Raw genomic sequence first — 13,331 nt, 5'->3', positions numbered from 1 at the left:
TGATGCAGTAATGAAGGCGGTTCTGCCACATATTTCATCCCAACTTCCTCTGTGGTCCTTTTTATATTAAAGCCTTTTGCTGTTCCAGGGTTGTGCTTGGAAAAGTTGGAAAACTTTTTCCTTGGTGGAGAAAAAGAAGCACTCATCAGGGGCAATCCAACAAACGAATTAAGTTATTCCCTTGGTCCAGCATGTCCATCGACTTGCATACCAAATATTCATTGAAGTATCTTTCCTCAACTCCACGGCTGGAATTTCACTCTCCCGTGGCGCTGCCTTGTATCAGATGAGCAGATTTCGAAAGTCCGCAGGCAACAGACTTGGCTTTGGAGCCTCGGTGGTTGGATTTTGTAAGAGAGGATACGACTCACTGTCCCGTGTGGTAGATTCTCCCAGGAGCAGAATGCGTAAAATACACAGTTGCTGAAAAGCATGAAGAATTAACGAAGTGAAAATCTCGGGTTATTTGTTCAGTAATTGACACACAAGTGACCTCCTTAAATGCTTAGTTGTTTAAGGACGTTTAGGGAGAGGATGAATGAATCTTCGGGGCACTTAACGCGCACAAGCGTGTAAATCTGTCTTTCGGGGAGTAGCGCTAAATTAATACAAATCCAGCTAGAAGGGGAGAAAGGAAGTAAAACCGTGATCCTGGAGTTCTCCGTCCAGCCCTTTGGAAAGACTCGCCTTTTGCTGCCTGGGACCCTGGAGGGTTGCGGTTGGGATAAGCCGGAGGCACTAGGACCTGGTTGCGCCTGGCTGCGGCCGCGTTGGGGAGGGCGGAGGAGCGAGAGGAGGAGAGCGCGGTGGGAAAGGAGGGGTGATAGGGGGGCGGGGGAGTCATTTATGCAGAGCAGGCGCTGCTGCCATTGCCACTCACAGTCCCCGCGCGCAGCTCAGAGCCGGAGAGAGCGCAGGAAGCAGGGAAGCGCTCGGAGCCCGGGCCAGCAAAGGGGGAGCCCGGCGGCTGCCTGCACCGCCCCGGCTGGTCGTCTCAGCCGCTCTCCGGGGCCCAGTGAGGAGCGAGAACGAGTCTGGGAGTCCGGGAGCCAAGCCGGCGAGATACAACTGCTGAGGGCGCCAGCCCCACTCCGCCGCCTTTTGCGCCCGAGCCGGGGATCTCTCTCTGACCGCCCCGCCGGCCGGAGAGCGGGGAGCACTGGTCCTCGCAGCCCCAGGGATGGTCTAGGAGCCGGCGTGAGGCTCGCAGCTCTGCTCCTTGCTGGGGCTTGCCGCCTCCTGCCGATCTCCCGAGGTTGCGCGCCTGGGCGGCCCAGGCCGGAGAAGTTAGTTGTGCGCGCCGCTTAGTGCGCAGAGCCAGAGAGCGTGCGAGCGAGCGAGCCAGTCAACGAAGCCGCGAGGCGACGGGACCATGGGCTGGGGGGGCCGCTGCTGCTGCCCGGGACCGCTGGACCTGCTGTGCGTGCTGGCGCTGCTCGGGGGCTGCCTACTCCCGGTGTGCCGGACGCGCGTCTACACCAACCACTGGGCAGTCAAAATCGCCGGCGGCTTCCCGGAGGCCAACCGCATAGCCAGCAAGTACGGATTCATCAACATTGGACAGGTAACTAACGTCAGGCTGGCGGGCCCTCCGCCTGGAAGCTGTGGGGGCTACTTGTCCCCTCGCTTCGAATCCCCCTCCCCCTCTTCCAGATGTGCTCCTGCAGCTTGCCCTAACTCTTGCGCTATGCTGTCTCGCTCGCGCGCGCTCTCTCTCCCTCGCACAACATACGCCCGGACACCAAAGTTGCCGGAATTCGTATTTTGTTTACTTGGGATTTGAAATCTACGCGGGACAGGTTGGGTCTCCGGAAAGATCTGGAGTGTCCCGGTGGTGTTTCAGACTCGACCGGACCTTTTGACCTGGGAAGTCTAGGAGCACTAGTAGCTTGAGGAAAAGTCTCAGCGGGTGACCGTGGGGAGGGGAAAATGAGCTCTTCTTGGGTGTAAGGGTTGAACGCGCCCCTGGTGCTGGCGGGGAAGGAAAACCCTTTCCTGTTCTGACCTGAATTTAGCCCAGAAAGAAGTTTCCTTTCCTTAGGCAAGAGAACCGCTGGGCGCTGGAGAAGCTGGAGCGCGGGGACCGGAGCTGGAGTGGAGGAGAGAGGAAGGGGGAGGGAATGGGGGGCGGGACCCGGTGTAAGCGTAGATTTCGGGGAGATTTTGTAGCTTCCTAGGCTTGAGCGGGGATCTGCTTGGGGATTTCCAAAGGAGGGGATTGGAGCGGGAGACGGGAAACTTCTGAAGCTCGCTGACCGGGTTCTGCTCAGGGGAAATTGGGAATCTTTCCCGGGATGGAACGTGTCATGCCCGGTGGCAGCTCAGTGGGGTCAGAGTTAGGCGGCCTGCAGAAATGCGGGTTTTTTGTGGGGTGCTGCTCACAGGCTTTTGGCGGAATTGCCATGCTGGGGAAATGTCAATAAATTGGATGTTATGGGATGATTGGCAGCGCAACAGATTTGGAGGTATTACGGGCTAAATGGTTTTGTCTTTCTTGTTCCCTTCCCCCACGTCCCTGAGAGAAATGAGGTATAGAGGGCTCTGTAAGTGGTGCCCTATGGTGTCCGGCTAGCTTCTCTGCAGCTGACCGGAGGAGGAGGCCCTAGGTGGGCTTACAGGAGATTCCATTGGGTTGGGAAGAGACTTAATGGGGGGCGCCCTTCGAGCAGGCGCGCTTTTGGGACTGCTTGGGGTGTACATAACCTTACATGCTCAGCCAGGGCGAAGGGAGAGGAAGGTGCTGTTTGGTGTGGCTGGAGCAAGACAGCTGTAGGTGATGTCCGATGCCATTGCTCTCCAAGTCCAGGGCAGCCGGACACCCTTGTCCCTACCCCCGCTGGTTCACTGCTGCCTAGCCTCCCGAAGAGGCAGAGCTTGTGTTTAGAAAAAGAGATGGGTTCAGTCAGAGGAGCTACAGCTCAAAGTCTTGCTCTTTGCCCTCCCAGAGGGAGGACGTATTCCAGAGAAGTCAGTTCTGCTGTGGACTAAGACCAGGGCAAGGGGCACGGTTTGTGTTGTCCTCCTCAGCTCCCTCCCCAGCACAAGGAAGTAAGGGAAGCTAGTCAGGTTTTGTTGCCTGGGTGCCTGTCATCTGCAGAAGAGTTGCTTTCAAATGACTTGTTAGGGTTCTACCCGCATCATTTTCTATGGAAGAAAACATTGAGTCTGTTCAAGTCTTTTTACCAGAGCTAAAAGTCGAGCGCTGCATATACACCGGATGGCCACTGAGAGGACCAACACTAAAGTGCAGTAGTCCTGTTAATCTTTCCAGAGATGTCTCATGTTCAGCCAACCATGAGCATCTCCCATATGCCAACCATATTTAGAAGGATAAGTTCTTGAATGCATACTTCTTTCTTAGTTTAAATTTAAATTGTTTTGAATATTACTTTATATACAGCAGATGAAGAAACCAAGACTCTTGAGAAGTTGACCCCACAGGCTCACCCAGCTAGAGAGTGGCAAAACCTGGAATTCTTCAGCCTCATCCTTCATGGATCCTGCCTTTTAGGATCTCCAAGATGGGGGGAGAAAAGTAATCTCTCTATTTCCCTGAATTCTAATTTAGTGGTCCTGACCTGGAAACAAGTATCTAGTTATAATTCACAGATATTTAGTTCAAAAAAACCTGGATTTGTTGATGCTAAGAAGCTTCATAACTTGTAAGGGCAGAGACATTGGTGTCTCCCTGAATTCACAGAACAGATCTTAGCTATTGTAGAATCTGGCAGAGGGAAGGGGAGAAATTGCCACCCAACCTACTTTTGAACAAGCAAACATTTCAGTGTCCCTCATCCTTACCAGGCTTTTTATAAAGGGCTTTTCTTTTAAGAAGTAATACTAAGAAAGTTTACATACAAATAACACCAAGTACTATGTAATGTGGTTTTTACAACCTCATTGAGGAAATTCAGAGCTTATAGAGGTTACACAGGACCCCTTGAATTGATGCCATAACCAGTGTAAAAAGATCAGTTATTCTACAGTATAAACCCTTTCCTCTGTAGATCAAAGGATTATATGTCTATGCTAAGTCTTTGGGGTGGTAAATTGAGTTTGCTCCTGTAGTATCATTGCATTGTAAGGGCCAAATGTATTTCTTATTCATCCTTTACTGCACCGACCTTTTAACACTTTTTTACATCCTTTTGTTATTCTTTCTTTTCATGAATACACCAGTTGTAGTTCAGCTGAGGGCAGTAACCAATTTACAGATGTCTCTGAAATGTTCTGTTTTTACCCAGTTGGGCTTGTGGGGGGAGGGGGGGGGCTCTTCTCCTGTGTTGCAGAGTAAAACTAAAACCTGTTACTACTTATGAAGTCATCTAATATGCTGGTAGTGTTTTTGATATTCAGTAGGATAGGGAGGTGAGTAAGGTAGTGAATTTTTGCCTCAGTAAAGGTACAGTCAGAATCACTGTAATAGTTTCTGTAGCATGTTAGCATTTAACAGTCACAAGAGGTAAAATTTCTGGCCTGGGGATTTCTACAGAAAAGAATAAGTGTGCCTCTTCTTTTCAGAAAAGATAGAATGTGCAGAGTGATATGAGAAACAATCAAACAAACAAGCTAAAAGAACATGCTCGACTTCTAGAAGGGAACAATAATGACGGTTTTCCTGCCTCTGGTTATAGAGATAGCATTATGTTTTGGTTGGTTTTACAAAAATCTTTATAGTTTGTGATGACTATACCTTAAAATTCTGAAGTGATACCCAACCATCATTTTTAGTAGCTACTATTATGTGAATGTACATCACATTTTGCTTAATACTGACATTAGCTATAGAATGCTTTGCCTTTCTTCCCCTAGGAGTTCCAGCTCTGGCTACTAGTATCACCTCTTGTTCTGCTGGAAGAGAAGGAAGAGGCCTTTGTCCTCCTCACTAATTGTGTTCTGACCTTCTGAACTACCAGTCTACTTGTTACAGAGTGGAAATGATATAAAGGAATAAGACTGGACATATTGTTAATTGTAGACCTTAGTTTGGACTAAATCTACAAAGAGGCATTAATTTCTGGTTATTTGAGTCCAGGAAGAAGATCCCTTGTGAACAGATGGTTTGCAATGTGCAATAGCTGTGTTTATCCTTCTATGAGTTGCCTATAATCCTTGATTCCAAGCCTGAGATTATGAGGGACAAAACCCCCTCCCCAAACCATGTAATTTATCTTGAACAAGACTCCAGAGGCATAAAACCAGATGCTTGTCATACTGGGGAAATATTTTACCTGGAGTCCCCATGGACAGCATGCAGACTTAGAAATTGCAAAGGCCACTTCTCAGGTTGTGAAAGCGGGAAAGTCACTGAACTTAATGGAGCCCCTGTTCCTTCATCTGTAAAATGATAAATCTCTAGATAATAGAGTGAGTTAACTATGCATTGCTCAGCACATAGTTAGGCTTGCAGTAAAAGGTTTGTTGAATCTGAATCAGAGGAGAAAGGTTGCAATACGTGAGATCCAGACTATACTTAGATGTGGAGAAAGGAAGACATTTTAAAAATGGAAAATGCAAAATGTAAAGATTAGGGAAACACATTTTTGATGGTCCAGTTAGATGAGCTTTATAGACAGGGGAAATTATTTTCTAGTTCGACTAACAGTTTTAAATAGCTACATAGTTTTATGTTTGATTCTAAACAATTATGACTGATTTCCCATGGCAGTACCACCTACCCTCACTATTCTTATTGTAGCTTTACTAGGTATTATAAGATAAACTTGCTGGAGATGGGAGAAAGGGAAAGAAATATCTGAAGAATGATTATTTTATAAAGCATACTGCTTTAGCTTATTGTATTACATCATATTTGAATTTATTTTCTTTTAAATTCTTAGACTATAGCTTGTACAAGTAAAATCAGAAGAATAATTTTCCAACTAAGTAGGAAGAGATACTGGAACAGGAAGAACCTGGTTCCTAGATGTCCTGAAGGCCTCCCACTCTGCTAGTTAATTTTGACCTTTGAGTAATGGGATGCTTGAAATGCAGATATACAGTTGATTGAGTTCTGGGTACTTTTGGATGTCATTGGAAATAGGGCTATATGGGAATGGACTGTGATCCCCCAGTAAGTTCTTAGGCATCTTATAAACAGAAGAGTAAACTGACGTAGTCTCCGGTTAATCCCTCTGTGATACATTTGACTTTGCACCCGGCAGCTCTTCACACCCAAGAACCTCAGCCCTGACCTCTGCCAGCCACTCTCACATGCTTATTTCTCATGATAAGTTAAACAGGAGAACAGGGGAATGCTGACTGGAAAAAGCAATCAGGAGTGCATGACCTGATGTTGGTGGATCTGTGGCATTAACTTCATAGACAAGGAATGGGGGTTTTCAGAGTATAATTGAAATGAAAAACTTGGTTTTTTTTTTTTTTTTTGGTGAGTCCCAAAGCAGCTGAATTTGCCTTCTTACTGTCTTTCATGGGCTTATATCCAGAGGTCTTAACCTGAAAGTTCAGCCAGAGAAGCAGGGTAGTAAGCTGGGAAAATGTCCAGTGCTCTCTGACTCTTTGGCTGAGAGAGGGAGTCCTGACCCAGAAATGTCCCCTGGGCAGGGAGGAGTATTTGAGTTGTTGGTTCAATTTATGTGAAGCAGTGTGTGGGTTTTCCCCAAGGCTATAGTATCTCCAGGCATTGCTGTGCCTTGGGACTGTATTACTCAGTTAATTCAGATTGGATTTAGTGACAAAGAAGAGGACTTTGACTTCCTGAATGGTAAACATGAGTGCTTATAGACATTCATACATGCTAGAAAATACATACATATGCAATTATATATGTATATAGATTTTTATGTCCATTAGTTTTTATTTATTTATTTATTTTGGAGTATCAGGGATTGAACTCGGGGTCACTCGCCACTGAGCTACATCCCCAGCCCTATTTTGAAGGAGAATATATAGCTAAAAGAAGGCATAGAGACCATTATATGTTCTAAAAAGGACACTAAGGATATACAAACACTACTCAACGGAAAATAAGAGCATGCTGTGGTTAATGGGGATTTCTGGAGTTGAGCAGTTTGTGATTTTCCAGATTCTTTTGATTGGCCCTGGGGATTTAATGAGGCTGAAAGGGAGAGGAGTCAGTGTTGAGACTGATTCTCCCGTAACAGGATGGTGGTGGCTACATTTTCTGCCTAAGACACATGAAGACTTGTAGGGCTGGAGCAGATGACCAGAAAATCAACAAGCTAAGGCTTCTTATTTCCTGGTTGGACAGGCCTGGTGTTTATAAGGCATGTATGATGTAGAGGTTGAAAGATTTGTTTAAAGAATCAGAACATAGTCTTTTGAATTTGAGTCCACTGTGTATAGAAGAGTAGTAGGAAATAAAACTGGAATGCAGATAGGCCCATGAGGGATATAATGAGACACTTAGGTGGAAACATCAAGAATCCAACTCATACTGCTTAAATAAAACTAACAAGCAGATACAGACACAGGGAATTTGTTGGTTGAAACAGATTCACATGCCTTTGTGTGTAGTTGTGAAAACAGAAGGTGAACCAGACCTTAACCTGATCTGCACATTCTTCATGGCAAAACCTCTTCTGCCCTAAACTGATATTAATTATGGCATTATTTGGTTTTGTTGCAGAAATGAGTTTCACTATGGGAATGTTGGCCTTAACCCAGATAGAGGTGTACATAATGTACTCCGGGATGTGCTCTGTTGTACTTTTCTCATTGAAGAATTCTCATTCTGAAACATTCATCCTGAAACATCTAGATCCAAGATTTTCAAAACAGTGATTGTGTGTCTGTCTAACTGAAAAGCTAGAGATAGTGCTAATGTCCATTATTTCTCTGTTTTCCTATGTTAGCTTTATTCTCAATCGGGCGCTCTCCACAAAGCAGTAAAGCTCCTGTGCTTTTTGGTACCTCTCTTATCCAGTGTTGAAATTAACCCCTAACCAGGACTCTGGTTCTGATCCTTGAGTGAGGTCATGTCCCTACACTTGGGTCAGTCTTTTTGTCCAAGGGGGTAGCAGTATTTGGGTGGGTCAGCTTGGGTCACATGTCCAGTCTTGAAGTGAGAGAGAGGTTGACCTTTGGTAGGCAGTCCAACATTTGGGGAGGGACAGTTCCCTAAAGGAAAATGAAATGCTGTTACTAGAATAAGGGAAACCAGATGTTAGTCAAGAAATGACCCCACTACAGATCAGATTATATAAGGCTATAAATGCCTTTGCTAGGGAGTTTCGACATTGCCAGAGAGGATTAGAAGTTACAATGAAGATTCATGAGAAGAATTGACAGCAACCTGTTGATTCAGTACACCTGAGAGTCTACTAGGTAACATACATTCTCTGCTCTCAAGGGAGTAGGAAATTTTTACCCACGACTCTGCTTCAGTAAGACAAATAGGTATGGAGCTCTGGGCAGCATAGCTTGTTCATTCATGTCTGGAGGCCATGTCCACTGGTGGTAGTATACATTATGAACTGGTGGAGGCAGAGAGGCTAATGTGCGGTTCAAGGTTATTGGTAAGAAAAACAGAAACTTGACAATACAAGGATTTCAGAGTTCTGGTAGAAGTGGATTCAGTAGGGCTTGATAACGAAGTGGAAGTGGAGGATGAGGAGGAGGGAGAATGTGAAGATAACTGCAGAGTTTTGGCCTTGAGACCAGTAGAATAATGGACTCATTTGTAAAATTAGGGCAGTTCACAGGAACATTGTTAAGCACAAAAATATAGGTTCAGCATTGGTTAGTTTGAAAATTATTTTTCTTTTCTTTTGTGTTTCCTTTTTAAAAATTAAAAAAATTTTTTTTTTGTTCTTATTAGTTATACATGGCAGGAGAATGCATTTTGACACATCATACATAAATGGAGTATAACTTCTCATTCTTCTGGTTGTACGTGATGTAGAGTTATACCTGTTGTGTCATAGTATATGCACATAGGTAATAATGTTCCATTCATTCTACTCTCATTCCTCCTACCCTCCCTTCACTCCCCTCTGTCTAATCCAAAGTACCTCTATTCTTCCCTAGCCATGCCCCCTATTGTGAATTTTTATTCTCATATCAGAGAAAACATTCTGTCTTTGGTTCTTTGAGATTGGCTTATTTTGCTTAGCATGATAGTCTCCAGTTTCATCTATGTACCAGCAAATGCCATCATTTCATTCTTCTTTTAGGCTGAGTAATATTTCATTGTATATATATATACCACAACTTCTTTATCCTTTCATCTGTTGAAGGGCACCTAGGTTAGTTGCATAGTTGTTTTTCCTTTTGTTTTTGCTTTGTTACTGGGGATTGAACCAAGGGGTGCTTTACCATTGAGCTGCATTCCCAGCCCTTTTTATTTTGTATTTTGGGACAGGGTCTTACTAAGTTGCAGAGACTGAGCTTGAACTTGTGATGCTCCTGCCTCCGCTTCCTGAGTAGCTGGGATTACAGTGTGCCACTATGCCTGGTTAAAATGTATTTTTATTGTATATTTTTAAAGTGTACAATTTGATGTTTATGTGTACGTGTATCATATACATATATATGATATAGTAAAATGGTTACTATAGGTAAGCAAATTAATATACTATAACCTTCCATAGTTGCCTCCTTATTATTTATGTATTTATTTTGGCAAAAGCACCTAGAATCTTGTCTCTTCGTAAGTTTTGAACAGATAATATAAATTACTATCTGTAGTACCCCTGCTGTATACTGGATCTTATAGAAGTACTCTGTATCTGTAGTACAGATATATATACCCCTGCTGTATACTGGATCTTTAGAAGTATTCATCTTACATGATTACATTCACTTACTTTCTCCATTTCCTCTCCCTCCCCACCCCTGGCAATCTCCTTTCCATTCTGGTTCTGTATATGTATATTCTTGGGGGCTGCTACTAGGGATTAAACAAAGTGTTTAACCACTGAGCCACATTCCCAGCCCTTTTTATTTTTTATTTTGAGACAGGGACTTGCTAAGTTGCTTAGGGCCTCCATAAGTTGCTGAAACTGGCTTTGACCTTGTGATTCTTCTGCCTCAGCCTCTAGAGCCACTGGGGCTACAGGGGTGTGCCACAACACCTAGCTCTGTTCTGTTTCTATATAACTGACTTTCCTCCCCTCAGATTCTACACATAAAGAACGTCATCAGCATTAGATTTGTAAGTAGATAGAAAGAGGTGCTGAGAGAAATGTATGGCAGGTAGGAGAGAATTTAGGTGGGGAAAGAAGAAAGATTCTCTGAGTTTGACTTCTACCACTCACTCACCTCAATATTAATGAACCTGTAGAAGTTTCTTTGGGTATGAAATGAGGTAATATGAGTACTATTTTTTACAGGATTGTTAGAAGGATTTGTTAAAAGCAATTTGAGTGGGCTGGGGTTATAACTCAGTGGTAGAGTGCTTAGCATGTGTGACACGCTGAGTTCGATCCCCAGCATCACATAAAAACAAATAATAAAGGTATTATGTACATCTACAACTAAAAAAAATATTTTTTAAAAAAAGCAATTTGAGAACCAGGTGCAATGGTACATACCTATAATCTCAGGTACTTAAGAAGCTGAGTCAGGATTGTGAGTTCAAGGCTAGTCTGGGCAACTTAGTGATAATAGTCTCAAAACAATAAATAAAAAGACATGGGGATGTAGCTTACTGGTAGAGCACTACTGGGTTCAGTCCCCAGTAAAATACACATATATGTACATGCATGTACACATCCAAAGTAGTTTGAGCATAGTACCTGATACTCGTAACTTTCTTAGAAAATGTCAGTTATATCTTGTTTTAAAAATTGTCTTTAAACCTGTACTAAATCATTTCACCCCCATTAGCTATTTTTCATGTTCCCTTTCACTTTTAAACATGTCCAAGAGAATTTATGATCACCCTAATTGTACATGTATTTGTGCGTGTGCTCCCTTTCAGGAGCCAGGGAGTTCCTTCAGCACAGGACAGTGCCTCATTGCTGTGTTGTATCCTCAGCACCTACAACAGTGTAGGGTGGGACAGGAGGCTTGACAGGAGAGACAGAGAGAAGTGAAGGGTAAGGAGAGAATCTGAGAGGTTCATGCTGAGGTGCAAAGGAAGTGGGGTGGCTTGTAGAATGGTCCCAATCTCATTAGCCATTGAAGAGGTGAAGGCTACCTGCAAAGAAGCAGGGATGGGGTGGAGTTGATATCTGGATGTGCCACATATCAACATTTTGGGATATTTTTAGGTAATTCTGATTTCTGATAAAAATCAAAGATAGGTCACAATAAAATGAATTGCCATATTGCAGTGAAGTTTTTTTGCCACTTGTACTTAGTTATTACTCAGTAACTAAGTAAAGGAATGAGTGCAAAAATGAACCATCTGATTTAGTGTTCTCGGATTATTTTGTTTTTTTCTCGCTAATGCTCATGAGCCTGAGATTAGAAAAGGACACATCAGGAGTTAGAATATACCAGGGTCAGAGAAAGAGAGTCTGGGAAACTAGGGGTAGACAGTTTCTGGTTACATGGTCACCATCTTTGAAATGATTGACGAGTGTGCAGGTGGTGAGGAAGGTGCAGGTGGTGGAGCCAAAACTGGATTCACTGACCCCAGGAACAGGGTGGAGTTGGGACTCGAAATTAAAACAGAGGGCCAGTTTGATAGGAGTCCCAGAAGTGGAAAGATCAGAGCCACCCCTGGGGAGCTTTTGCAGACTACTAGATAGAACTGTCCTGCTTGATAATAAAGTCCAAGATGTGGACAGGCAGATGGGCTGGCCAAATAGAGAAGAGATGAGGGCTCGTGGGTTGGAAGGAGTCAAGAAACAGACTGGGATATTGGAAGTGTTATCAGGGTGGATAAGATGAGGATTCCAAATAATTTGTGCTGTTATACTCACTGGGCAGATAAACATGAAGTTTGCCTCATATTTCAATTCTCTTTGGGTAAATGTAAGTATTATCTCTGCCTCACACAACTGTGTGCTATTATTTGCACTGCAGGTCCTGTACTAACTTAAGGGATAAAGACAGACATGGGTGATTACTTTCAACTCCCAAATGTACCTTCCCTTATTTGACTTAAAAACCGAAGATTGCTTAGAACACACAGTGTAAGCAGAGAATGTAAAACCAAAACGAATGTTTAAGGATGATTTTAAAATAGTTTATACATTTTAGGTTTACTTCTAGCATAGGTTATCACATAGCCTATTTTCCATCTCTGTATTATAATGGATGTTTGTAATTTATTCACATGTCACATATTCTGCCTTTTATATACATATTTTCTGTAGCAAAAATGAAACTGTGTTCTGAACGTGTCCTATATGTATTCATTTCCTAAACGTTACTGCTTTATAGCAGTATAGCTATATTTTAAAATGTAGGTTTTAAATTATTTATAGATTGTTCTGTTTATAATATATAATATTTTAAGATTGCTCTGTAAAACATTATATTAATCTTGTTTGCATTTGTATGCTAATCTTTATGTTAATTTAGGATTAGCATCACAAAAGGAGTATTACGTTACTATTATAATCTGTGCATTATTTAAGAGGTTAATTCTCTCCTGGGAAAATTGTGTTTTGGATACCATGCCAGCATTGAAAACAAAATTTATTACAAGCAAGTCCTTCCTTGATGCCTTTCCCAGTATCCCCATATGACAAACTGTGTGTGCATGTGTGTGTGGATGTGTGTGTATACTAAAGGGCTGATATTTTTGTAATGAGTACTGAAAGTCTGGAATTTTTCTATACTGAGAGACTTTTACAGCTGTAAAAATATACCATCCTCTCTATATCATTGTTCCCAGGCTTGTGTCTTGTTTTCTCTAGTTGAAATTTCTCAACCAAAATAAAGCTGGATAGCGTTCACTAGTCTGAATACAGTGCAGAGAACAGAGATCATCCCAGGGCCTTTTAACTTTATAAGCAAATATTCGTAAGTATAAGGTGAGAAGGCTACTAGTTACTCATCCTGGACCTATTTCAGTAGCATTTAATTTATGTGTTTGTATGTGTGTTGGGCTGGAGTGGAGAGATGGGAAGGGGAGAATCATCAATTTTAAAGTTTCCCAAGAAAAAAACTAAATTGTAGGTCACTTAGGATGCATCACTGGCTAGCTTCCAACAAAACTTGTTTTTCTTTATTTCTGTAAACTATGGAGCATCTTTCTCTTGGGTTAGTCCTCATGGACCAGTTTACCAAATGCTGTATTCTTTGGCTTATCACAGGATGATGTCATTGCTTCTGGGCTGGGTGAATGATCCTATAATTAGTAAAGGAGAATCAAAGCTGAAAATAGGTGACTTGAATCATCCTTCGAGGTCCCACCCCATCACTGATTTATCACATACTTTTGAACAAGTTCC

The 13,331-nt window shown here is 43.0% G+C and overlaps 1 protein-coding gene across 5 annotated transcripts in view; it reads left to right on the top strand.

The window, feature by feature from the left end:
* The first annotated feature begins 821 nt into the window (after positions 1–821).
* The window catches only part of PCSK5 (proprotein convertase subtilisin/kexin type 5), a 437,767-nt gene continuing 425,257 nt past the window's right edge, over positions 822–13,331 (top strand). For 3 of the 5 annotated variants that reach the window (XM_079112091.1, XM_079112089.1, XM_079112092.1), the window contains exon 1: positions 823–1,564. In XM_079112091.1, coding sequence (XP_078968217.1) covers positions 1,373–1,564 — 192 coding nt within the window. In that variant the 5' untranslated portion in view covers positions 823–1,372. Of the gene's footprint in view, positions 1,565–13,331 lie in introns of all 5 variants that reach the window. The other 2 variants (XM_079112090.1, XM_079112093.1) reach the window with 2 other exon arrangements.

The sequence above is a fragment of the Sciurus vulgaris genome (assembly GCF_902686455.1).
Source record: "Sciurus vulgaris genome assembly, chromosome: 15".
Classification (NCBI taxonomy): Eukaryota; Metazoa; Chordata; class Mammalia; order Rodentia; family Sciuridae; genus Sciurus; species Sciurus vulgaris.
Note: the sequence above shows the minus strand (reverse complement) of the source record. Positions and strands in the feature narration are given on the sequence as shown.